This window comes from Gekko japonicus, unplaced genomic scaffold, assembly GCF_001447785.1.
Source record: "Gekko japonicus isolate JY-2015 unplaced genomic scaffold, Gekko_japonicus_V1.1 scaffold575, whole genome shotgun sequence".
NCBI lineage: Eukaryota > Metazoa > Chordata > Lepidosauria > Squamata > Gekkonidae > Gekko > Gekko japonicus.
In genome coordinates, this window is record NW_015174291.1 from 806,860 (window position 1) to 834,776 (window position 27,917).

General features: G+C 44.1%; 1 protein-coding gene across 1 annotated transcript in view; it reads right to left on the reverse strand.

Moving 5' to 3' along the window:
* Positions 1-132: 132 nt before the first annotated feature.
* The window catches only part of SLC9A6 (solute carrier family 9, subfamily A (NHE6, cation proton antiporter 6), member 6), a 37,540-nt gene continuing 9,755 nt past the window's right edge, over positions 133-27,917 (reverse strand). The window contains exons 3-14 of the mRNA XM_015424030.1: positions 24,332-24,401; positions 22,769-22,874; positions 20,560-20,701; positions 19,116-19,221; positions 18,220-18,308; positions 17,587-17,700; positions 15,798-15,909; positions 13,939-14,092; positions 10,435-10,465; positions 8,706-8,785; positions 6,907-7,012; positions 133-5,349 (exon numbers count right to left, since the gene is read on the reverse strand). Of these exons, the coding sequence (XP_015279516.1) occupies positions 5,077-5,349; positions 6,907-7,012; positions 8,706-8,785; positions 10,435-10,465; positions 13,939-14,092; positions 15,798-15,909; positions 17,587-17,700; positions 18,220-18,308; positions 19,116-19,221; positions 20,560-20,701; positions 22,769-22,874; positions 24,332-24,401 (1,383 nt within the window). The 3' untranslated portion in view covers positions 133-5,076. The remainder of the gene's footprint in view (positions 5,350-6,906; positions 7,013-8,705; positions 8,786-10,434; positions 10,466-13,938; positions 14,093-15,797; positions 15,910-17,586; positions 17,701-18,219; positions 18,309-19,115; positions 19,222-20,559; positions 20,702-22,768; positions 22,875-24,331; positions 24,402-27,917) is intronic.

Here is a 27,917-nt window from a genome sequence, read left to right on the forward strand (position 1 = left end):
GAGGGTTCAAAGTTTTCCAAACCCTACTGGGTATGGCATATATCAAAATAATGTTTAAACACACACATACTTTTAAAATGTGGATTAAAGAAACACCAGACGCAAAGAAACAAACTTGGTTTTATAGGCCCATGATTCTTTTCTTTTTTTCACAGTGCAAGTAACAATAAAAGATTTAGTCATGAACAAAAGTAGGTGCAATTATGCTTATTAAGAATATAATCACAAAAACACCACAACCATAGCAGTTAATACCATTAAAAACAGACAATTCCAACAGTATTTAGAGTAAACCAGAACGAAGTCTTTTGATTCAGTGGTAGGGGGAAGGGTCATTCAACTTATAGAACAGACTTTTTTGAAGGGAAAGGACCTTCCTAAATCTAAATCAAGAATATTCTCCTGAGGCAAACACTGCCTAGAAGGTCTGTTAAGCCTGGCCTTAAGAGGTAATAAGGTTCCCACAACTGCATTTGAGGTCATTAAGAACTATGGATACAGAGACCCCCCTGGGGGAAAAGAAGTAGAAGGAACAAAGAAATTAGTAAATACTATTAATTGTTAGTCATTCCTTGCAAATCACAGATGAACCCTGGGAGGTTTCATAGACTTTATTATTTCGTTCCAATGTTAAACATCTCTCTTTTAAAAATTATTTACATGCAATAAAAACTGAGGACCAGAACAGCCACTTTGACTACAGAATCCTAATAAACAGTTAAAATTATTACTGGAGTGAAAAATCTGGAACTATAGTGGCATGTTGGCATAAACATGCCGAACAAGTAATGTATTAAACAAAGGTAGGGAGTGTATTCATTTTTTTATAAATTGTAACCAAAAATTGATTTTGACGTTTCGCAGAGATGTTCCCTTTGGTGCAAGGGAAATAGATGTGTGGGGGGCAGGAATAACCCTGACCAACTCTGACATCACATGTAAAAAAAACCCCTCCCCTCCATAATTAAGCTACAGAAACTGTGGTAACAGACTTTCATTTATGGAAGTCAGAAAGGGAATGCTCCTAAGGAAATTAAGTACATTCAACTGCCACTATTTTGGGAAAGTGCCTCTAATGGAGCGCTCACTGCCTGACGGCACATTTGCCTGTCTTTTCAAGATAGGCATCTATGACCCACCCTTAGCCTCAGTCTGTTGCAGCTGGTCACTGTGCAAGATAATTTATATCCCCATGCGCTGCACTGCTTCAACAAATTTCTATACAATTGAGCATCTTAGTTCCCACCTTACGTTGGTCATCTTAAGTGTCTAATTTCTGCTTCCAACAACAAAGCAGACACCACTGAGACTCTGCGTGGGGAGATCACAAATGATGCATGAATGTTTTTGTACTCTGTACTAAAGGGAGTAAGCAATCTCTCCCCAAGCAGAAAGCAGAGCAACTGACACAATGTCAAGTTCAGCTGCATCCAGGATCTCCCTAAGCCTCCCATCTGTAGCACAGGTAACATGCAGAAAATCTAGCACTGTACTATCACACAGATGTGGACTAGGACATTTAAATGGCCCAGAACAAGCCGAGCTGAGTGTCCCCTGTGGTGCTGTGAACCAGTACTGCAGGGACCACTCAGCTTAGACCCAACGATGTCAACTCAGCAGCTGCCTCTTCTTCCTGCACTGTCACTGTTTGTTAATGGTTCAGGAGGAGGTAACTGGGAAGCGAATGCAGAAAGGCCCAAGCCAAGTGGCTCCGGACGCCTTGGTACAACTGCTGGGGGCTTGGCTTTCCTTACTCCTTGATGCCAGCAGCCCTCCAAGGTAGCAGCCCACCAGAAACTTTCCCAGTAGGTCAAATGGCCAGTCCATCCCAAGATCATGTGTTACTTCCTCTGCTGGGAGAATAAGAAGCCATGTATGAATGTGGAGCTGCTGCCTTGTTAACGTCAATGATGTTTGTACAAACAGGGCTCAAGAACATACCAGTGGAACCCACTCGATATAAGCAGTCTTCCAGATTGGGGGTGGGGGGAGATAATAGTTTGGATCCCAATGAAAATTACCACTGACAGAAGGATTTTTGTCAGCCAAGTGTGACTTTCTCGCCTCAACCCTCCCAATGCAGTCCCGACTGCTCCCCAAGATTCTGCAACTGAGGGACAGGGAATCCCAGGAACAGCATGGGGGGGGGATTTTTGCAGTTGGAGTGGTAAAATGAGCAAAATTCCTCCTCCCTTCTGTCAGGGAAAATGTTAGGCATGACCAGACTCCAAGAAGCAGATTTGTACAGTAGGTCTACTTGACAGGATTCTAGAGTAGCAGCTGGGGATCTTTTGTAAACCTGCTCATTAGTCATCTGAAGATTTAAAAATAAATCAACAGGTTCTCTCGTGTCTGGAAAAGTCATAGAACAAAAGAAGGGACTAATGTATAAGAGATGTAAAAATACCTCAACATATGAAAATGCTTCTTTTTTAAAAAACATCTGATGTTAAGATTCAGACATCATATAAAACACACACACACACACCTCTTCATGAAATTCCTGCATAGCAGGAAAAAGAAAAGAAAAGACATACTGGCACTAAACAGCAACAAGCTCCTATGACAACAATTAAAACTGCCATTTCTTAGGTGCAACAAAGGTCCCACTTCTGGCACAAGCCACATAGCAACAGATCAGGCCATTCTTGAAAAATCCCCTTCATTTCAGTGGGGCATGCACAAAAAGGCATTCTGGCTGGTTGTGCCTAAAACGCTGACTGGAAATGCTCTTACAGAAGAAGAAGAAGAACCTATGATGTTCCTGGGGACACCAGACATTGCACTGACATGTACTTAAGGCATGTTATCCAGACCTGAGAACATAAAATTTAAAACAAAAAGAAAGCAATCTGTTTTCTTGGCTGTAATATAATACCATCTCCTAACATCTTTTACATGAGTGCTCCCCTAGTTCTGGCGTAGCACTAGAAACACTGGGTCCAATTGCCCAAAGACAAAACCGAAAGCCTCCTTCTTCAAAAAGTGAGAAATGTTGAGCCTCTTCATTTGCTACTTTCTAGGGAGAAACTGGAATTTGGTACCGATTTCAAACCCCACCCCCACCCCCGTGGCCCAACTATGGAAAGAAAGTAATGGACAAACTAGGCTACATCACACTTATCTGAATGTGTGGGGTTTTGTTTTTCTGCAGCCATCTGATCAGCCCCCCAAACTATGCAAATTATCATAGAGAGCCCTCATTCATACCAAGATAGCATTGCCCAATTCAATAGTTACTTTCTCTTCACTAGAAAAGAAGGGTGTGCTTATGCTTAACACTCAATGCTCACAACGAGGACAAGATTTCTCACTGGAAAGTCATGTGAGCAGGCCCTTCAAAGAATCTGAAACACAGCAGAAGAAACAGCTCTAGAACTTCTCAAAGACCTCAAATGATGCACAACTTGAGATCACAATTCAGTCCTGCATTCCTGGGGTGGGGTGGTAATCATTCTCCTCTGCTGAGGAAGTGAATGTTAAGTTTGTAACAGCCCCCTAGTACCTCTGATTACAAGAAGATCCATCAGGGGCTACATCTGAAAGTAAAAATATGATACAGGAATTGTGCACAGTAAACGTTTCATACTGCTGCTGTTTTCTATGTAGAAAACAAAACATTCAGAATTCTTCGCTTCTCAAAACCGCCGCAACATTAAAAAAAAAATAATAATTGCAGAACAAAGCTGAATATACCAAGTGCAATAACAGCAAATTGTTCAGTGCTCTTTCTCCGGCAAAAAAAAAAAAAAGTAACAACCATAAAGAAACAATGGCAGCTTACGGACATTTCTCATTAAACAGGAAAGAGATGCAAGAACAAAAATCAAGGGTTTTCTTTAATAGACACACGAGCATGCAAAGGAGTTACCAAACAAAAGTGCAACTATACAGAATGGACGGAGAGACAACTCCCTTTCGGTACCACCTAATCTACTAAATGCCTCTTTTTAAAAAACCGCACACAGAGTCTCAGATCTTTGCATGTGCCAGCCCCCATGATGTAGAGTGGAACTGTACCAGACCAGCAACTTCAGCTGTATTCTCAGCAGCCATGCAATAAGAAGAAAGTTCTGACACAACACAAGGCACGCCCTGCTGAGCTAGAAGTTAAATGAACCCAGTAACGGCTTCATACTGTCCTTACCTGCGCTAGAAACACTGCCTGTTCCGCTATGTGAGAAATCGAACTCAGCAAGTTCTGACTGTTTCAAAGCTCAAAACCTGTCCCCGATCCTACACAGGAAAAGGCGAGAGCGAGTGTTTGACAAGGCAACAAACAAACAAAACACAACTTGCAACACAACTACATACTCAAAGAACTGACTTCTGCTTCGGCCTTGTCATGCTCCTCTCCGACTTGAGCTGGAAGAGAGCTGCAAACTGCTCGGCAACAAGCCGCCATCCAGCAGCCTGCACGCAGTCCTAACTCAGCTGTTATCAGCTGACCAGAAGCAAAGATGGTGGGTCTAGAAACATCATATAGAGGCCAATGAGATCTATTACGCTACATCCTACAGTAGTTCTTATAACAATGCTTAAAGAATCAAAAGCAGTCATCCTCTGCAGCAAACTTCTTGAGTAGCGAAATGCTTTTCTGCCATCTAAAACAGGTTTGCCAAAAAAAAAAAACAGCCCCTCAAACAAACCCAATGACTACTGCCTTACTGCTCTTGGATAAGCATTAACCTTAGGTCGAGTTGTGAAAGCCAACAGCAAAGCAGATTGCTGTCGTACAGTTAAAAGGGTTGCTACCAACACATTTCATCCCACGTCTTTTAAAATAAAAAAAGTTCTTCTCCACACAACAGAATTTTTGTTCTAAACAGTTCCACCCTACACAGTGCAGTCCATGAGCTGTTTGTTTAACTTAAGAAATTAACACCTTGCTCTTCACAAGTTGTCTCATACGGATAGTTATATTCTCCTGACACCATATAAATAAATAATATTTATACAGCTTAGACATTCTGAGACATGCAGTAGGTTTTTGTCGTAGGTAGTACATTTTTTCTTCATGATCATACATGGATCTTTTTTCTTTTTTTTGACTGCGAGTCAAATCCAGCAACGATCTTACGCTGGGCCATGCCTTGCGTTATCTACTACATTTGAAGGTGGCTCTGAGTCATCCATTGGGAGAACTAAGCGGGTACCCCGTATGACAAGTTCATGATCCCCAAAACCAAGCTCCTGGTCCAGAGCATCCTCTGAGCCATTTCCTGCTGCTCTTCTAGATGTACCCGATGTCAGGGAATCGGTATTCACGGTGGAATCCCCATATGTCAAACTGATGTCTCCATCATTCAAAATGAGATCTGAATCATCATCCTTCAGCTGCTCTTGATTCTGGATAAAGAGAGAGATTAGTTCTACTAAACAGCTAGTGCGCTAAACAGAGACAACTGCAGTTTCTCTAAAAGGCTAGGCCAAAAAGTACAACCTTTAAAAGGCACTTGTTGCGTACGTAGGAGCAAAAAGGCTTACAATTCAGCCATATTTGGTGGGATTTGGAACCAGCAACTAGGGCACTCATCAGGGAGGTTCCTTAACCTTCTCACAGCAGCCCTTTGTGAACCTACAAGCAAGTTTTCTATTGGTGCAAGAGCAGGGTGGGAGTGATTCCACATACCGCCGCTCCCCCCGCCCCCCGGTGAAGCTCCCAATGCCTTTTCAGGGATCATATAGGGCTACTCTGAGAAGGCAAGGTCAGGTAAAGATCCACCACCACAAATGCCTTCCACTCAGGTAACCACAGAATCTAACCCTTGCTAGCTCCATTTAGCCATCAAGGCTAACGGCCTTTGGTGCTATACTTTATGAATTTGTCTAATCACCTTTCAAGTCATCTAAGGCTGGTCATCACCACATACTCTTGGCAGTTAATTCTATTAGTTAATTACAACAGCGTAGATCAATTTCATTGAGTGACCCCGGGTACTTCTATTATAGGACAGGGAGGAAAAGTGCTCTCTCCAAGTATAACTGAATAACCGCCCATCGTCTCCATGTTTAGTGAAAGCCGGATGCTCCTTAACCTTTCCTCCAGCCCTTTAATCATCTGGTTGTTCTCTCCGTGCTCCTTTCCAAACTTTGTGAATTGGGTGAGCAAAACCAGACTCAGTATTCCCAATGCCACTGCACCGTAACTTAGAAGAAGAAGAAGAGATTGGATTTATACCCCGCCCTTCACTACCCAAAGGTGTCTCAGAGCGGTTTACAAACCCCTTTCCCTTCCCCTCCCCACAACAGACACCCTGTGAGGTGGGTGGGGCTGAGAGAGCTCTGACAGAAACTGCTCTTTTTCAAGGACAGCTGTGCCAGAACTACGGCTTGCCCAAGGCCATCCAGCCAGGTGCAAGTGGAGGAGTGGGGAATCAAACCCGGTTCTCCCACATTAGAGTCTACGCACTTAACCACTACACCAAACTGGCTCTCTGTGAAATACTGTGAATTAGCTGTGAAATGCTCTTTAGAGAGTTGAAAGGTGTGTGTGGGGAGGAACAACTGGGGAGCTTATATCTGCCATTGTGAAGCTGGGGCTTAGGGCCCCTCCACAGCAGCTGGAGGCAGAGCACCCAGATGAACACTCCACCCGCAGCCAATCCACAGTTTCCCCTAAGAGGAAACATGCAGGAGTCAGACAAGCTGTCTGGATGTTCCCAAATGCTGCTCATGCAGGTAGGAGGCAGCCTTAAGCAAACAACAGCTCAATGTGGTACCTGAATGCAGACTCAGACTAATCACCATTGTCAGTTTGGGAAATGCAAAAGCAGCAGATCTTCTGGCCACTCCACTGGATCAGCACAAGCAGCCACCATTTTGCATGGCCAACATCCATGGCTGTGGAAATATAAAAAGCCCAGGAAGAGAACCCTATTGACCATCACGTGGCTTTGCTCTTACCTCGTAAGCTTGTGGGCTTGTCAAGCACCGTGCAATAGGCCCACAGCAACTTGGGAGTGTAGTTGTAAGAGGAGGGCCGCTATGCGTCAGGAGAGGTTTCAAGTAGCTGAGGGTAGTGCTTGTCAAGGAATAAAACATTTCTGTGAGGGAGGATTTGCATTCTCAGCTCCAGCCAGAGATAGTGAACAAGAAGCCTGTGGCCAAGGGGGAAAAAATTACCTGGCCTACAGTAGTTTATATCAGTTTATGAAAAATTAAAAACTGCTATATATTAGCAGTATTTATGGATAATAATAATGATAGTAAATAAAACTGTTAAGTAACTATGAAGGAAGGACTACGCCCAACTCCTCTACGGTGTGGGGGTGTGGGGATGGAATGATGCCTTAATTGCAAATCTGGAGAGAATTCAAAATTCTTTCCTGAAAAGGATTTTAGTAGTACCTCCTAACACTCCAGCTGCTTTGCTGAAAGCCGAGCTGGGCCTCCCTTCTCTTTGGGCACCTGCACATAAATTACTGGCATAAACTGAAGAGAGCTCCAGTAGGTCATCTCTCACGCATCTGTTTTTTCCATTAGCCTAAAAGAAACAAAATCACAGTCCAATTATAACAAAATTCTCCAAATATATAATCTGCCAGATGTTGTTTGAGGAGCTTCTCAGGCTGATTTCAACGGTAGGGCTCAAATATACTCGCATGATGCTGCTTCAGACAGGCACGTTATATTGGGAACCAAATTTTCACCTTGGTATAAATTTATTAAACGAGATCATTTTAGGGCACAATATCTGTCCAAGATTTCCTTTTTAAAATTACGTTCCGCTTTCACATCTATTCGTTTCCAAACGATGCGAACAGCCATGCTTGAAGGTCGCTATACTCAAACATCAGTTGCCCAGTGCCTCTGTATATGCGGCTGTCCAGATCCTGAAGACCTGGGCCATTATCTGCTGGCTTGTCTGCTTTATTCAGCTCCCAGGCTGAAATTTTTAGGTACAATCTTGGCCAATTTAGGCCTTAGCGCTGTGATGGAACAGGTCATATTTTTACTTGCTGATGTGGAATCAGAGGTCTCATAGAAGGTTGCCCTTTCTGCCTTAGCGGCAAAGAAAATTCAGGCCAAGCTAGGGACAGCATAGGTCAGTTGCTTACGGGAGTCTCTCTTATGAAACAAGTTTTAAAATGTAATTTTATGGTATTTTAATTCAGTCTCACGGTACTGTATTTTACCGTATAGAATTTATTCACTGTCAACCTCTTGTAATGGCCATTGGCCCTATGCAATAAAATTGAACTGAACTGATGGAAGGACTAATAGTAACAATAAGAATAACCAGTGGTATTCCAAAATAGGCATCCTGGGCCAGTGAGCATATAGCATTTGGGTGGTTGCTGAAATATGTAAAATGCTGTAGGACGAAGCTGTGTCAACTGTTTAAGACAGTTAGGCAGTGCAAGCAACTACACTTCTGGACTTTGGACCATTTGTCAGGAGAATAAAGCAGGCCCCAGGAATGAAAAATCGAGGAAGCTATCAACCATCCCTAGCCGGTCCTTTATGCAACTGCAAACACAACCGATTTATTGCGGAGTTTCTTGCCTTCCATTAGCAGATGCCCGGCTAGCCTAAGTGAAGAATCCACAGCTGGACGAAAGAAGGAAGATTGATCTTTCCTGCCAAATTATACTCCCTGCCATCTTGCAGGGAAGCAGCTGTTACCCGCCTGGTACAAAGCCTGAGAGGTAAAACATTGCATGTGATTAAGGCTAATAGATTATCACGTCTCTGAAGGATACTTATGATCAAAGTTGTACCATAACCTGAACAGCCAGGCACTCTCTGCTTTTGTACTTCTCCTTTCATTTTCCGGCACACCCTGAAACAAATTAATGAAACATGATTATAGAATTTTAAATCAATTTCCACAAAGCCACTTGGATGTCACAGGCTGCTGTCACTCAGGGATTATTCCCCACATGGACTGCAGGAAGCCCTTGCTTTATTGGGGGGCATTTAGTTTGTGCCCAACAAAGGCATGGGGTGTTTGGGGGGCTCTCACATTTTCCCCTTAAACTAGATTAATCTTGGGCTGGCTGTAGGTGGAGTATCCATGTGGACTCTCTGCTCATAGCCAGTCCAGGGGAGGTGGTGGTGCTGGTGACCTAAATGGCATTTCCTCCCTTTGAAGTGTGTTAAGGGGTGAAGGGGGTGTGTGTGCTGCGCTGCAAGGAGAACAGCATGATGCTAACTGGGAGTGTGAATACCTTTCCCTCCTCCCTTCCATTCTGCTCACCGCTGCTGCCACATCCATAAAACTGCCACATCCATGGCTATGGTATTGGACTTCAAACAGGAAGACCCAGATTCAAGACTCCATTCAGGCAGAAAGATCACTGGGAAACTTGGGTAGTCAATCTGAATTCTATATGAATCCTGATAGAATATGGGGCAGAATCTAACTGGGGACCCACTGAAATGTGCAGTAAATTATTGCAGAATATCCAGGTTTTGAGGCCCTAGGCAGACTCCAGCCTTGAGGATCATCAAGGGACTTATGGGGTCCCAAATTCTAGACCCTTTTCCACATGAGTTATTTGCCTCAGGTATGATGCTGTTGGGAAGCAGGTTTTTTCTCCCCACACCCACACAGCATTATGGCGCCTTTATACACCTCTGGGGTTTCCCCCTGCTTTCTGCTGTTCTTTCCCCAAACCTACTTGGCTAAAAAAGGTTTGGGGGAAATCGCACCAAAGCCTGGATGGCTGCTGTGCAGGCAGAAGAATCTGGATTTTCCTGGTCCTGCCCACACAGCAGCCATTTTCTCTCCCTCAGTCTTTGCAGCAGCCACTCCCTCCTCTGCCTGAGCTGTGCCACTGGGAGCTTGGAGGAGGAGGAAGAGGAGAGATTGGATTTATACCCCACCCTTGACTCGGAGTCTCAGAGCAGCTTACAATCTCCTTCCTTTCCTCTCCCCACAACAGTCACCCTGTGAGGTAGGTGAGGCTGACAGAGCTCTGAGAGAACTGTGACTGATCCAAGGTCACCCAGCTGGCTGCATGTGGAGGAGTGGGGAATCAAACCCAGTTCTCCAAATTAGAGTCTGCCACTCTTAACCACTACACCAAACTGGAATACCCTGGAACCTAGTCTTTCGGGTGTTTCACTCAGTTCCCTTAAGAGAGCTCCTTCCAGCCATCTATGCTTCATTGTAGCATAGCTGCACTGTGGCACTCACATTAATGCTTGATGTTTTTTGCAAGGAGGGACCAACAGGCTCCGGTAAGGACTTGCTTTGCTGGTCCCCAACAGTTACTGAGGCATGCCATTTTAATACACCCACAAAAGACTTTTAAATCCTTGCAGCCATAGACAAAAACTGTTGAGAAGATGGAAGACGAATTGTAGTGCAATTGTTATATAAAGACAAGAAGAAATGGTTAAAGAATGGATTTAATGGAGGTGGCTGAACAATTTGGAGACAACCATTATGAGTACACTGGAGGGGCTCTGCTTAGCAATACTTACCAAGTTCTCCTGATCTGCATCTACACCAACCCTGTAAAGAACAAAGACTCAGGTCAGTTGTTATACACAGTGCGATCCTAAATTCATTGAAGCCAACGGGCTTAGCTCTAAATTTGCTTAGGATCATACTGTCAAACTATCTCACGGGCCGAGCTGAGAGCTCTGTGAAGGTATATGACCATATAGTTGGTATACCGCAAACTGAAAAGTCACACACATTGTACCTAAAACACCATCACATAAATGTGGTTTTCTTACATGGAGAGACTGAACTCAGTGTAAAATACAACATGGTAGTATTTATTATATAAAATATTTCTAGAGCTCGTCCTAAATAAGAACAAATCCCAAAGCCGTTCACACAATGAAGGAAATATCACAAAATATAATAAAACATAATAACAAGGTAAAGTGCTAAAAGCAGCAATTAAATATAAAGTTTAAAGGCAGCAAAACACCAAACGCTAAACAAAGATATAGGTACGAATTATTGCCAAGTGTATGGGAGAACAGAACCATCTTCACCAGATACCTGAAGGTCAAAAGAACAGGTAAATAGCCCTGACCTGGAAAGCCCAGGCAAGCCCGATCCCATCAGATCTCAGAAGCTGAGCAGGGCCGACCCTGGCAAGTACTTGGATGGGAGACCTCCAAGGAATATCAGGGCCGGGACACAGAGGCAGGCAATAGTAAGCCACCTCTCTGAAACGTCCAAGCCCCATTAGGAGATACACATGCTAGGTGTGATGAAAGCTGCTTGCCATTGGGAAGAAAGGCGGGGTATAAGTGAAGTAAGTACACAAATGTCCCCACAGAGAAGGGCCTATCTCTCCAAGATATCGCACTTCAAAACCTGGGGACACTCAGAAGAGGGTCTCTGCATAGTTTTCTGATTTTTATAATCCGGTTGTTGCACTGTTTTGTTGTTGTTCAGTCGCACAGTCGAGTCCGACTCTTCACGACCCCATGGACAAGATCCCGCCAGGCCTTCCGGTCTTCCGCCGTCCTCTGAAGTTGGCTCAATTTCATGTTCGTTGCATCTATGACACTGTCTAACCATCTCATCCTTTGCCGTCCCCGTCTTCTTTGACCTTCAATCTTTCCCAGCATCAGGGTCTTCTCCAGTGAGTGCTCCCTTCTCATTTGGTGGCCAAAGTATTTGAGCTTCAGTTTCATTATCTGTCGAGAAGCGCGGCAGCAGGATCAGACAGATCCCCCCAGCCGCCGTGCAGGTCCTCCCCGGCACGATCAGATGCCGGAAGGAAGCCACGGACCGGAGAGCGAGGCAAGCCCGCTGCACATGCGTGTGCATGCGCAGTTCGGCAGGACCTCACATGCTGCGGGAGAGACAGGTGCGCCGGCGATCAGATCACCGTCCCTGCACCGGATTTTCCGGTAGGTACTAGTGTTTTCTAGGGTTTTTTGTTTAATCCACATCTTCGGCCGGAAGAGACGGATCAGGGACGGGTGCGCGCCACTTCCCAGATGTTGCGGTGTGATCGCGCCCGCTTGATGTGCCCCCGATCCGTCCCTCTTGCGGATATAATCCTCCCGTGTGACGGGGGCCTATAATGAAATCAAAGTAAAATAAATAAATAAATGAATAAATATACCCAAGGTGTTAACCTGCTCTTTCAAAGGGGAGGTAATCCATTTGAGTCAGGCTGACTCTTCACTCCCTGGTTAGTTTTACTGTTGATTAACGCCACCTTCGTCTTGCCCTAATAGGCTCAACATACTGGCTCTCATGTACCCTATTATCTACTCCACTTACTTGTTCAGAGGATCAACTGCCTCCCCAACTCTCTGGACAACCTTCCTACGTAGAAGTCATATGGTTTCTTGAAGATGTTTCATGTAGAATATATATATTTTATGTTAACCTAACTTGCTCTTCATTCAGCCACTACTTTTATTCTAACCAAGACATGTGGCCCAGGTGACACCCAGTGGCAAAGTAGGAATATTTCACTTGCTGACAGCTTGCTCCAGGGAATCCAAGGAGTCAGGCCTTAAGGGATGACTTCGCAGTCACATGCATTCCCTCTAAGCTGGGTTTTCCCCCTCTGGTTTATTTATTTGTGCATTCTATATGCATTCTGCATCTACAAGCAAAACCCGCATTTTTGGAGCTAACTGGCTGCCAGCCCCTCCCTCCCTCCGTGATTCTGCAAAAAGAAAGAGAAGGGAGGCGGAAATCCAGGCCCACAATACTGACACGTCTGGGAGCAGGGAATCCCCTAGTCCTTTATATGCTCTCTCCGGCTTTTTTAAAGTTTGCCTGAGCGGGAGGACACGTCCTCTTTTGTCTTTGGAGAAGGAGGAAAAGAAAACAGAATGGGGAGGGAGTGTCAACCTAAAGAGAGAGAGGCGGAAATGGGGGAGGGCAGTGGGCAGCACTTATATACCTGGATAAACAATTCTACTTTAGAAAGGATTAGGGATCTGAAAGCGGATGAGAACAAAGAATCACAGCAAAAGGAGTTTTGGTAGCCGCAGGGCAAAAGCGTGCTGGAAGCGGTCTGAATGCAGATTCCTGTAAAACAAATGCAGAAACAAGAAAAATCCCTGACACAACCTGAAAGTGAAAGCGGGAGGGAATGCAGAGTGGAAGAATAGGATGCACTCAGAAACCAAGACAAAATATGGGTGCAGAAAGGACTGGAGTCCCCCCATTCCGTTTCTATGGTATGTTCTCATTAAAAAAGAAAAAAGAAAAGACCCCAGAACTGCAGTCTTATGAATAGAATTAAAAATAAGAGTATTAGAAGAAAGAGAGCAGGAGTAAATTCCTTCAAGCATGTCCTAATTTTCACCCATATGAACTACGACAGGCTACAGAGACCCAAAAAGTTTCTTAAACCCAAATCTACATGATAGATCAGCATCTGATGCAACCCAAGAGCTTCTACACTAAAAGCAGACACATGGTGTAATAAGGATACTTTCACTCATCCTACATTTCTCATTCTGTGGGACCCATGCAACCACAAGATTCAATTATTTCAATACTATGACCAAGATGTCAACCTGTGATTGCTAGCACTGTTTTTAATAAGACATTATTAATTATTATTATTATTATTTTCCTGTCAAGTCACATGTGACTTATGGTGACTCAGCAGGGCTCTCATGGCAAGAGATACTCAGAGGTGGTTGTCTCCCTCTGCGTCACAGCCCTGGTATTCCTTGGAGGTCTCCCACCCAAATACTAGCCAGGGTCAACCCTGCTTAGCTTCCAAGATCTGACAAGACCGGGCTAGCCTGCGCTATTCAGGTCAGGGTTGTATTTATTTTCAAAATTTCTAAAACCTGAGAACCAAGGCAGCTTGTTTGAGGCAGTTCACAGTAATAACATTTCCACTGAACCTGGAGTTTGTTTGTGCCTGAAGTCAGCTGAATTGTGCCAACGAGCAGCAGACACACTGAAGCATCAGAATGAAAAGCTACGTACCAAAAGTTCCTTACCTAAGGAATAGCTGAGAGCACAACAGTTGCACTCACCTAATATGCAGGCAAGAGAGCATGGGGGTGGTGCCACCACCAAAGACCCAGACAGTGAAAAACACAATCAGAAGCGTAGTACTGAACATCATCTGCCGTGCATAGGTGGCCGTGTCCCGAATGGCCAAGGCAAAGGCCATGGCACCACGCAAGCCTGGGGAGAAACAGCACATGGAAATCAACCAAAGCTATTTATTATCTATAGGTAGGATACAAAGAGGAGCTGCGGTGGCTCAAGTGGTTAAGACGCTGAACTGCAGGCTGTGGAAGGTCGGTAGTTCAGCGGTTCGAGACCCGAGTGTGCCGCATGACGAAGTGAGCTCCCGTCTCTAGTTCCAGCTCCTGCCAACCTAGCAGTTCGAAAGCAAGAAAATGCAAGTAGATAAATAGGTACCACTTCAGTGGGAAAGTAACAGCATTCCGTGCACCTTGGTGTTTAGTCATGCCGGCCACATGACCACGGAAACGTCTTCGGACAGCGCTGGCTCTTCGGCTTTGAAACGGAGATGAGCACCGCAACCCTAGAGTCGGATTCGACTGGCTTTCGAGCAAGGGAACCTTTACCTTTAGGATACAAAGAGTGACTCTAGCTGCACCTGAGGGCTTGTACACTCACTGTTCTCACTGTACCTTCTTCCCCTTCAAAGTCTAGGACTCACACACATCTTTCACATCACACACAGTTTTGGAAGCTGTCCTCCATTTCAAAAAAGCTGTTTCCCTTGCAGCTTTGGGGTGGAGGTTTGCTATCAATCAAGGAACTCAACTCTAAAAAGCCCCGTTGGGGTGACAAGAAATATCTGCACAATTCTAGGTTTTGCTGACAATTTATTATCTTCTCCAACACTCCCCACACCCCCATTCTCTCTTAGGATGCATACATCAGATTTTTTAAAAAAGTTTCTGCCACTGAAGCAGTCCACCACTAACAAATCTTCTTATACACTTTGCACATTTAGAAAAAGACTTCTGCTTGCATATTATACAGCTTGCCCCGACACTGCAAATGACTACAGAAGCAAATTGGAAGTCCCTAACATTTGTACAGAGTTTCAGAGCACTCAAAGTGTGGAACACATGTCGCCCCAATAATCCTTAGAAGAGCCACATGCAGGACAATATTATTGCCCTCTGACTACAGTTAGGGAGTGTTGAGGACCGGCAGCTAAGAGAACAGCATCTTGCCTAAGCCCCCTAGTAAGTTCATGGCCAAGCAGTATCTGAACCAGGAACTCTTGGCTCACAGCTCCCTAGTGAAACTGCACTTGCAATGCCATCCTGAGCAGATAGATCCAGAAGGGTAGCTGTGTGGGTCTGAAGGAGCAGAACAAAGTTTGAGGCCAGTGGCACCTTTAAGACCAACAAAGTTTTAATCAAGGTATACGTTTTCGTGTGCATGTACACTTTTATCTGAAGAAGTGTGCATGCACACGAAAAATTACACTCTGAATAAAACTTTGCTGGTCTTAAAGGTGCCACTGGCCTCAAACTTTGTTATCCTAAGCAGATTTATACACTTCTAAAGTAAAGCATGCCATCAAGTCACAACCGACTCATGGGAGTTCAACCTCATAGGATTTTCAAGACAGGAGATAAGCAGAGGTGGCCTGCTATTGCCTTCCCCTGCACAGCAGTCCCAGCTTTGGCGGTCTAAGTCCATTGAACTCAATGGGTTTAGAAGTGTGCAACTTTGTTTAAGAAGGCACAATTGCATTCTTAACAGAACACACAAAAATTCAGGAAAGGGTCCAACTTCAGTCTCTTCATGCTGATTCCTTTCATGACTTTAGTTATGAAAACCGCCCATCTTATCTCTGTACGACTGGCAGAACATGAAATCACAGCGAACGTTTACTTACCAGCAAACATCATCATATGCTGAAAATTTGTTCCAATCTTGTTTCTTCTTCCCAAATTAAGGAGGAAAGATAGAGGATAAATATTTGCAGCTCTTCCCAAGAATACTGCTAGCTAGATTTGTGAACGCATTAAGGATTTTTCTTCTTCATTTGCTCGCATTAATCAGCATGTATCACATGCCAACTAAATTAAAAATATTAGCTTAGCCCCTATGCAAGACTAACATTTCCAGATGTACATAGAGATCCCAGCATCCTCACACTAGACTGACTGCATATTAATCAGCGTGTATCACATGCCAACTAAACTAAAAATATTAACTTAGCCCCTATGCAAGACTAACATTTCCCAGCATCCTCACACTAGACTGACTGCAATTCTCTCCACACCAGGAAAACTGGCCCTTTGTTTGCTCGAAAGTCTTCACTATCCCATAATAGTCAGCCTTTATTGCACTGCCTGCAAGCTTTTTTAGACTTCCAAATGGTAAGAAGGATTTCCAGGTCCTCAACAAACTGCTTTATATAACACAACACACACACAAAGTGTTATTTCACAAACTTTTAATTATTGGCAAACTGTATATGCAGGACTCTTTCTGAGAAATCACTTATATCCGGTAAGTAAAGTGGCAGAACTCCTACAAATCACAAAAAAGGCCACCCCCAGATCAAGTGGAGGTGTCCCCCCAGGTCTGCAGAAAAATACAGCTTTGTAAATTAGCCCAAAACAAAATAAAACAATTTACTCAAAATAGTTTGATGAGGACTGAACATGCTCCAGGACAACAGAATATTGAGAATAGTTGAATCATTTAAGGGGAAAAGGGGGAAAGCAAAAATTAGCTTGCTCTCAAGCTAACAGAATCCTGGTAAGGACACAACCTCGACAGCAAGTGCGGGGTCCCATCCCACAGTACCTCACAGCCCCCTCCCCCAAACTTGTACATCTCTACTGGGTGCAGAGATCCTGCTATGTGCTTCTTTAGATTCTGGCCACAGTATCTAAGGGGTCTCTGCATGTGTTATATTTTTCTTGCACGGCAATCATCTCTACAAAGGGCAAATGTGTGTACCATACGAAGTTTGGAGTACAGTAACATTCTAGGTACCAAAGAAAGATTTGCCATGAGAACACTAACCTAGCATCTGACCTAACCATGTTATGTTAGCACACTGCAAACACATATCACATTCACATGTACTCCCACAACAAGATCACCACCATACAAGATGATCCTATATCTAAGATGCCTACTAGAACTATCTGTTCCAACATTCCAGTTCCCAAGGGGGGCATGCTTTCAGGAAGCCATAAAGGCTTCCTCTGCTCTTGCACCCTTGCCCCTCTGCAGCTTCTATTCAGAGCCAGTAGGGAGGTCCCATTTAGCTGCCATGGCTTTGTCAGAACCTTCCTTGATGAGTATGTCTATTCTCGTTTTCAAGGAAGTGGCCATCATCACCCCATCTTATGGCACTGATCTCCATTCATTCATCATGCATTATGTGAAGATGCACTTTCTTTATCTTCCATGAATCTATTAATCAATTACATAGAGTGACTCCCAAGTTCTACATGTATAAGACAGAGAGGAAAACAGATTCTTTCCATCCCATGGATAATTTCACAAATTGCTTATCATGCTCCTTTTTAAATTAACCTCCCCCCAAACTCTTTAGAATAATGCAGCAGCACTGGGATATGATTTATGTCTAAGTTTAAAGAAAATACATCAACATATGTGGATCAAGGGAAGGGGAGGAGGGCTTTTAAAGCATAAAAGGATACAAAAGCTCCCACTATAAATGTTGGATTAAACACGTGATTCTGGAAGGTGAACAGCGTAAGACCCATGTAGGAGAAGATGAAGTTTTCAGCCAAGAAGTTGAGAAGCTCAAATAGCTAAAATGGCAGAGTGGGATGTGGTGGAGGGAAAGGCAGAGAATGGTTATTTTACCTTTGTGATAAATGTTACATAATGTCTGGAAAACACCAAGTGTATCCTTCCACGATATGCTTGAACAGGGAAAATGTCTTGCAGCACACAGCAGAGAGACAGATAGGTTTGCAGTTTCTGCTACTGCAGCTTCCGAAGGGCATATTCAACAAAAGGCATAGTCAATAAAACCAGTCATTAAAAGAACTGTGGCAATGCGTGTCAAAACTGATTGGAGACATTTTCCCAAGTACTACTACCAAAAACCCAAGAACTGAAGACCAGCACTCCATCCCATTGACCTCAGGAAAACCACACACTCAGCACAAGCCCACCCTCTCCCCAGAATAATGGGTTATCTGATGAATCCATGAAAGTGGCTAGTACAGAGGGAAAGCATGGTCATAATTATTAGCAGGAAAAGAAAGAAAGTTTGCCACCTGTTCCTTGGGCTGGGTTCCCACGGGTAGTCACAATGAGCTCACCTGCTTAGTTCTGTGCTGGGACTCTGTGGACAAGTTGTTGTAAGTGTAGTGCGCCTGAGTGATGCCACAAAACAGCACTGCTACGACACCTGGGGACAAAGAATTGCATTCAGACTCCAGCCTGCAAAATGTGAAACCCAGCTATAGGCTGTAGGCAGCAGTGCAAATTGCTCTTTCATATATTCCACATCTAGTGCTGTTATCTAAGAATGCAGGTTTTCCACTTACACAGGACTTTTCATTGTGCAGAATGGAAAGGAAGCTGTTTCTCTCCCCCCCACCCCGTAGGGGAGGAAGGCTTAAGGTAGCAATGCTTGACCTGCAAGAGCCTCTTCTATCCAGCACCAGCTCCATAGTTGGACTGGGCATCCCTGGGCATAAACAATTATGCTTGCATCCCTGTCTACAGCCAAACTATTTCTGGCTGGGAACCTTACTAAAGCTGCAGTCTGCTGTTCACCCAGTGGTGTGTAGCACCTCCCCTCCTTCCACCATTTGCCCGCGAATGACAACATCCTTCTAAGCCCAGTGATTTAGAAATGTAAAACCCTGCTTGGGATTGCGTTGCAGGTCATGTTAGGCAGGGTGAATTATGACATCTATGCTGTACAACATTTATGGCCAGCAAGGAGTGGGGCTAGTTACACCTTATGCCACTGTAGCATTCTGACCTGGCAACCCCAATGGGGGCAATGAGAACCAAGAAGCAATGGTGATGGGGCTGGAGTTTCTCATATTGATTCAAGCCAGCTTACCAATTATTTGCCCATAAGCTTCTGGTCTACAGCAAACACATGAAATAATTTGTTTCCTTCTATATCACATCACACAATACAACTCCCTCCCCTGTCCTGCCTTCAAATCCCTACTGCTGTCAGAGGCAGAATGTATCCTACCTGTAAAGCCACAAGCTTCAGCTAAAAGAAAGGTGCTCCAAGACATCAGGAAAAACAAGCCAGTTTCCAACAGCTGGAACTCGCGGAGTTTAGTAAACTTAGTGACGTGGCAAAAGGAGGTTAAGGAAGTGAACTCCATGGATGATATTCAGCGAGGAAAAAGAGGAATTTCTCATCCTGCTTAATTAATCACCTCTTTGTATCCCTGAGTGGAGCTGCGGTGGCACAAGTGGTTAAGACGCTGAACTGTAGGCTGTGGAAGGTCGGTAGTTCAGCAGTTCGAGACCTAAGTGTGCCGCATGACGGAGTGAGCTCCCATCTCTAGTTCCAGCTCCTGCCAACCTAGCAGTTCGAAAGCAAGAAATTGCAAGTAGATAAATAGGTACCACTTCAGTGGGAAGGTAACAGCTTTCCGTGCGCCTTGGTGCTTAGTCATGCCGGCCACATGACCACAGAAACGTCTTCGGACAGCGCTGGCTCTTCGGCTTTGAAACGGAGATGAGCACCGCAACCCTAGAGTCGGATTCAACTGGCTTTCGAGCAAGGGAACCTTTACCTTTACTTGTTTCCCTGAAAGGAGGGCAATGCCTCCCATACAGCAAAGCAAAGAAAATATGTGGCTTGTTAATACTTAAATTGCGCACTTTTACTTTTCCAAATTCCTTTCGGCTTCTTTTACTTTTCCAAATTCCTTTCGGCTTCCAACCAGAGGGAGAGCAGAACACAACCAAGTACTCCTCCACCGTGCCTGGGTCCAGCTCAGCTGAGAACCCCCTTCCTTGCAGCCTCCAACTGCCATCAAAATGCCATCAGAGGGAGGGGAGGGAACGGCCAGAATGCCCCACACCTCCACTGTGCCTGAATCCAGCTCAGCTGAAAACTGACTCCCCTCCCAATGAGGAACATTTTATATTGAACTTGACTCCTCTCCCAATGAGGAACATTTTATATTGAACTTTAACCATAATTGGTATAAGAGTTTGATTCCTCTGAGTGCTTTGGGAGCTGGTTATTGAATGAAATGAAGGATAAAATATAAAGAAATAAATCCCTTATGCCAACAGTGCGAGATAGGCTAAGGTCACCTAGTGAGTTTATTGGCTGAGCAGGATCTGAACATGGACTTCCACAGCCCAAGTCCAAGGCTCTAGCCACTATCCCACACTGCCTTGGGATAATGATCCTCCAGCTGGAACCAGCCATGTATCATGCAGTTTACAGCAGATTCACAAAACTTCAGTAAAGATTCTTCCCAAGGTTCCCAACACCATCCTGGCCACTATGGAGCACTTATTGTCACCTGTACAGCTGAGACCAGCCTCTCCTCACCCCACCCCCCAAATCTGTCACCTTGCAGTATGCAGAAGTGAAACGGTTCAGAGATTATAAAGATAGATGTAACCAATTTAAAGCCAAGTAAGATTCATTTTAATTTAAAAGATATCAAAGCAGTGACGACTCCGGTGGCGGCTCCCATAGCAAATGATCCACTGAATATCCCCAGGAAAATCCCAATGGACTTGAACATTGCTGTGAGGTCGAAAGTGTGGCTGTTGTCACCTGCTGGTTGATATGCTACGATTGACCTGGGGGAGGGGGACACATATAAAAATTTCTTATCAGGACACCATAAGGAATGTTAAATGCGATCACTGTCAATTTTTAGTAACAGGTAAGCCCCAAGGCAAAGGTCTCCCATTCAGTCTCAGGATAATGGAAACAATCCAAAGGGATGCAAACCAGGATAAGTCTCTGGCTGGCCAACCCAATCTGGACTTTGGAAACATGATTCCATCTACCTGCTGCACACACTAACAATACAGTCCTAAGCAGAGTATGACCCTTCTAAGTCCACTGAATGCAATGGAATTAGAAGGGCGTACCTCTTTTTAGGATTGTGCTATTCCCACACACACACACGCACACACTGAGTAGGCTGGGACAACCTGGCATTCCAGGAGTACTCAGGCACAAGAAAGAAACCACTTCAGAATCAGCAGGATGCATTAAGAACATAAGAGACGCCAATGTTGGATCAGGCCAAAGGCCCATCCAGTCCAACACTCTGTGGCCAGAAATACCAGTGCCATCAGGAGGTCCAGCAGTGGGGCCAGGACATTAGAAGCCCTCGCACTGTTTACCCCCCCCCAAGCACCAAGATGACAGAGCAGCACTTGCCCCAGAGTCCCTATCTATACCTCGTGGCTAATAGCCACTGATGGGGAGTGCCCACGAGTTCTTGTATTGTGAGAAAGGGAGAAAAGTACCTCTTTCTCTACCAGCTCTTTCCCATGCATAATCTTATAAACCTCGATCATGTCACCCCTCAGTCGTCGTTTCTCCAAGCTAAAGAGCCCTAAGCGCTTTAACCTTTCCTCATAGGGAAAGTGTTCCAACCCTTTTATCATTCGAGTTGCCCTTTTCTGCACTTTTTCCAAAGCTATAATATCCTTTTTCAGGTGTGGTGACCAGAACTACACACAGTATTCCAAATGAGGTCACACCATTGATTTATATAGGGGCATTATGATATTGGCTGATCTGTTTTCAATACCCTTCCTAATAATCCCCAGCATAGCATTGGCCTTCTTTATTGCAGTCACACACTGTCTCGACATTTTCAGTGAGTTATCTACTACAACTCCAAGATCTCTCTCTTGATCAGTCTCTGCCAGTTCAGACCCCATCAATGTGTATTTATAGTTAGAATTTTTGGCTCCAATGTGCATCACCTTGCACTTGGCCACACTGAACCCCATTTGCCATGTTGACGCCCACTTGCCCATCCTTGACAGATCCCTTTGGAGTCCCTCACAATCCTCACTGGTTTTCACCACCCTGAACAACTTCGTATCATCCGCAAATTTAGCCACTTCACTGCTTACTCCCATCTCCAAATCATTGTAGCTAGAAGGCAGATGCCCTTTTCATCGTTTTCCAAAAACTGATGCCAATGTATTGAACTGTCCAGCCATTCAGGATCAGTGCAGGTAACAATAGCAGTCATAAGCCGGGAAAGACACAGTCTTTTGTTGAGGACAGCAAAGGTGTTCTGTCATGGCTGGCACCCTCTCCCCTTCCCCCTCCCCTTGATTCTGATCTTGTGTTTCTTCTCCCCCTGCCCAGAAAGTGGCCAGGCAGTCCAGAACTGAGACAAAATTTCTAAGGACACCATCTGGGACTTCTTTTTAGCTATTTTTGTTATATTTGGATTTTTAATGTCTTGTACATTCATTTTATGGCTTTGTGCCTCTGCTGTACATTGCCCAGTGCAAACTAGAATGGGATGATTAATGAACTAACTAAATAAATAAATAAATGCAAAGGCTGTTGGCTGTCTTTCCAAACCACCAATTCCCTTCTGTATGCTGGCCCATTCTTTTCGAACGTCAAGCCTTTAGAGACAGGGGATGACTCAACCTGGATTAAGCAAAATTTGCTGTGCTTTTCATCTTAAACCCAGGGTTCCACATAGCGATTACTCTCAGCCTACCTTCAAACATCTGCTCAGGTGAAGTCTCCCTGTTGTATGGGTAGGTTTCTTGCTAGTGCTAAATGTTCCCAGGCATACCTGTCCCTGGCATACAGGTTTCCCACAGGGTCAACATGCCAATTACAATAAGGTAGTAATTTTAACAAACCACACAACTTACGAAGACAGGACAATGGCAACGGCATCATTGAGAACACTTTCACCAAACAGGAGGGCATACAACTCAACGTCAACTTGAAGCTCATGGAATATGGCAAGCACGGTCACTGATTGGGAGAAAAAACACACACACAAAGCAAATGAAAAGAAAGTTAGAATTCTGGCTAGATGCAGTGGAATGCTTCACAGGGCAGAGACCACCCACCCCTTCCTCCTCCAATTTCATGGGAGCCCCTTCTTCTCCTCCCCATTTCAGTATTAGTGAACAAGATGGACCAAAGGCCTAACTTGGTATAAGGCAACTTCATAGATTCACATGAAATCTCCACGTTCAGAGGCAGTAAACCTCTGAACACTAGAGCCAGGAGACAACACTGGGGAAAGCCTTGGCCTCTACAACCTGTTGCTGGCCCTCCAGAGTAACTTGTTGGCCACTATGTAAGACAGAAGAGGAAGAGAAGAGATTGGATTTATATCCCACCCTTCACTACGAAGGAGTCTCAGAGCAGCTTAGAATCCCTTTCCCTTCCCCTCCCCACAACTGTCACCCTGTGAGGTAGGTGAGCTGAGAGAGCTCTTTCGAGGACTGCTCTTGAGAGAACAGGATGCTGGATTAGATAGGCCACTGGTCTGATCCAATAGAGGTCTCCCTACTTTCTTATGCTATTTAAAAGAAGACAATGACCAATGTCTGAAGGCAGTCACCGATTCTAAGGATCCCACACACACACACACACATTTGTACTGAATGGCAAAGAGGAACGAAGTAGGATCTAAGAGCTTGTGTGTGCATGGCAGTATTCCTGACTTTTCTTCTTCTTTCAATAAGAGAACTCCCAGGCCATATCACAACTGGCTTCTGAAATTCCCTTCAATTTCAAAAGGCAATCGGATGTATAGCATGAGAAACTGCTGCTCAAGCAAAAAAACACAAATCCAGAAGCTCTTTTTGGGCCTAAATATATAGAACAGCTTCATGGTTCTTTGGATCCCGGCCACAGTCTGCAGCATACCTGCAGCAGGAAAACAGAGATTTAAAGACGATCATAATCCTATCAAGTATAATCCTTCTGAAAACATCTGCAGATAAGTTCGTCCAATACTTCCTAAATGTTTTTGGTAAACAGAAATCCACCAGCCAGCTACAGCCTTCAATACAGATGTAAGAACATTTGGCCCTTTGTGCATCCATCATCCACCACTTGGATCCTCGGAGATCCACAGAGACAGATCCTTTTCCAATTAGATACTGATCTGATCACTAACTCACACTGATAATGCTGAAACTGCTTTCTGGAAACCTAAGACTTTTAAATTCACCATGAAGTTTCTTTGTATAATGGGGTTTTTTCTTCTCCCTGTTACTAAGCAATTTAGGAACTCTTATTCCATACTGATTACAGCTCAGCTAAACTATGCAGATGTGTTTTACTAAGAACTGAATTTGCATGATTAAAGGAAAGGTGCATGCAGCTGTGCCAGCATCTATCTTTAAATCAATTTATGATATGGGGAGGTTGTAATCTTATGCGTTCCTGATATATGAATTACCCCACACACACACAGAAGTACTGTACTTTATAAGTTGTTCTGGCTACAGAAAAGAATGTGTAATTAACTTCAATCACTGCATCCTGTTATGAACATGATACAAAAATAAGCAGAGGGAAATTGTGTTATAATCATATAGTTCACCTAACATCATCCTGCGACTGATTTCCAAAACCTTCCACAGCTTTAGCAGCCACATGACCAAAATGAGCCATTTTGTTTATAACAGCCAAGTTTTGAGCATGACACAAATACAATACTTTGGCCAATATAGAATCACTTCTGCAAGATGTCTGAAAATGATGAGGAACTTAACAAGTACCTAGTGGTTCATTCTCAACAGACCTAGAGTCATCTGTACATTAACTACTGCTCATAGGACACACACACACACACACACACACACACACAACTGTGTGATACTTTGTCATCCTCACCTGCTCACACTCTGATGTCTAAAAGTCTGCTGGGGCATGAAAAATACTCACCCTATTACAAAACAGGAGATTGCTGTTCCTAGAAAGGCATATGCTAGGATGGATCCCAGGTTCCGGAAGAAATGCCTCTAGAAAAAAAGAAAGAAAATGAGCCTTTGGTTACATAAATACATAGCAAACAACTGTTCTAGAGTGGATGTGTCAAGTCCCCAAGAAGTGACTGGTCTAAATACATCTTCAGGAAGAAATAACCTGACTATTAGTTCAGACTTTCCACTAAACAGTAAAGGGGAGAAAGCTAACAGAGTGACAGCTGTGTAAATGGGCCTTCTGTTTCTGACCAAGACAGCTGCAGTTTTACAGGTACTCCTATTTCCTAGTTTTCTGAACCATGGAGGACCCCTTGTATGTTGACAAGGAATCATGCTATCAGCACTTTCTGTCTGTTTCCATTCTGATCCATTGCATGGGGGAGACTAAATACCTACTACAGGGATTTCACAAAAACTAGGGACATATCCTGTGGAGAAAAAAAGCCAGGGCCTTCAAAGCTCCGCCCCCACATTTGTTCGTAACAGCAAGTATCGTCCTGCTACAGTTCTAGACTACTTCTGCACCTGAAAGCAGATGACAAGGAGGCAGTATTATCCAAAACCTTGGACTGCAAAAGATACCTCTGGATAAAATGCAAATGAAATTTATTATTACTTGCCAAGTACAAGCAGCTTAAATTTTTTTAAAAAAATGTTATACCAATATTACACACAATAACCATTCTATTATCAGCACCTCCAATACAGTACAGAAGGCTGCCATATATTAATAAGAGTCCTGTGTGAACATTTTCTTCTCCCAAAGATATTTAAATGCCATCACCATATTTAGAAACATGCAGTATTTAACATTCAAATGCCAGACTAGTTTTTCCCAGGTATACTATCACAAAAAAGGGAAGTCAACTTACATTTGCCTACAAGTTAGGGTCTAATAATTTTTTGTGTGCTTGCATAACATTTTTAAGGCGGTCATCTTCCATTCAGGGATGTCTTCCTTGTAATGACTGACACTTTACACACAGGGCCGGCCCGAGGGTTTTTTGTGCCCTTTCACAAAAACTAGGGACATATCCTGTGGAGAAAAAAAGCCAGGGCCTTCAAAGCTCCGCCCCCACATTTGTTCGTAACAGCAAGTATCGTCCTGCTACAGTTCTAGACTACTTCTGCACCTGAAAGCAGATGACAAGGAGGCAGTATTATCCAAAACCTTGGACTGCAAAAGATACCTCTGGATAAAATGCAAATGAAATTTATTATTACTTGCCAAGTACAAGCAGCTTAAATTTTTTTAAAAAAATTATTATTAGAAATATATAAAGCTGATACAAATATTAGCAGGCATAGATATAAATACATCTTAGTATTGTTATACCAATATTACACACAATAACCAGGCAGGCAGGCAGGGAGGGGGGAGAGGGGGTGCCCCGGTGGAGCCCCTGAGGTGGAGGCAGGGGCTTCTTGTGTCATCCCTCCCCATTCTCTCTGCTGGGGGGAGGGCAGCACATGTGCTTGCAGGCGCTTCTGCCGATGCTGGGGCTGGCATCGCTGGGCCAGGCAGGGCAGGGATGGGGGGCGCGGGCAGGCGGGCGGCGCTATTGTCTTCCCCATCTGGCTGCAGTGGCAGCCAAGAAAGGCTCCTGAGTCCCAGCGGAACACGTGGTTTCCGATCTCGCCCGACTGGGCGGGCGGCAAAATGCTCCGAGACATGTCGCGTGAAACTCAGAGACTTAAAGTGCCGCTAGTTATCACTGTGTGTTGCGCGCCCCTTTAAGCCACACCCCCTGCCCTAAGATCATCCAATAAGAATGAGAGTAGGTCCTGATGTCTAATAAGGGAGTCCCCAGCCTTTTTCAATCTGCAGGCACCTTTTGAATTCTTACACTGGGTGGCTGACTGTCACAGGAGGTGGATAGCATGATTCCTTGTCAACAGGACGTGGAGCCAAATACAAAATGACTGCCCCAGGAAGTGGAGCTGACCACAAAATGTCAAGAAGCAAGATTATGCATAGCTCTAAAGTAACTTCAACATTTCATGCAGAAAGCTCTGTTTTAATGTTTCTAATATCTATGGAATTAGAAGGGTGTCACTCAGTTTAGGATGGCTGAGAAATGAGTCTGGCTTCTACATTTTTTAGCTGGCTCCTAGAGCCAAAGAAAACTTTTATTGCACTGGTTTCTGCTGGCCAAAGAGAATGAGAGAGTAAAAATGAAACAACATGGGCCAATCCCAACATCTGCTTATGCAACTTTTATGAGTTCCAGTGTGTACCCGTGTTAGTCTCCAGTGAATACCCATGTTAGTTGGTTGTTACTGTAATTAAAAGGAGTCTTGTGGCACCTTCAAGAGCAGGAGATTAATTGAATCATAAGCTTTCATGTTAATGCATGAGAGATTGAAGTATTAGCATGCTGAAGAGACAGCCACAGCAATTCAGTAACCTATTCCTCATTTATAACATTTTATAAGAAGGTCTGCATGACCCACTTCCACTTATGGTCTGATGGGGGAGGCGGCATTTCTGAGGAAGCAGGCCTTAGCCAAGCACACCAGAGTTCTAAGTATGCCATATCTCTTCTCTTAAAATATATATACTATACAATGTTAAGGATCCCTAGAAACGATGTGGGGCTAAACCCAACAGGCAAAAGACTCTCCCAGCAAACTCAACATCTGACAGCTTCCAGGTCCCCATAGATACATTGCTTTTTAAAAAGAAGTCAACACGTCTCTGCTGCCACACAAGCAAAAGATTACACCTTTATGTACTGCATCAACCAATCTTGAATAATGGACCAAGCTATTATTTATTTGTTTAGGCAATTTATTACCCCGCATTTCTCCCTGATGGGGACCCAGAGTGGCTGGAAAAACACCTTGATATACTTAAAATGGACAACAGTTCAAACAAAAGAAATACAAATGTAAATAATGAAAGAACAAAAGCAAAAAGACACAACTATACATAACATGCTAACAATACATAATATAGATTAGAAATCCCACCACAACAATAAGGCATTTATTGAAAAGACGGGAAAAAATACTTCGCATTTATGTGGCTTGCCCCCCCCCCACAAATGTTGCCCTCTTCCCAAAGCCC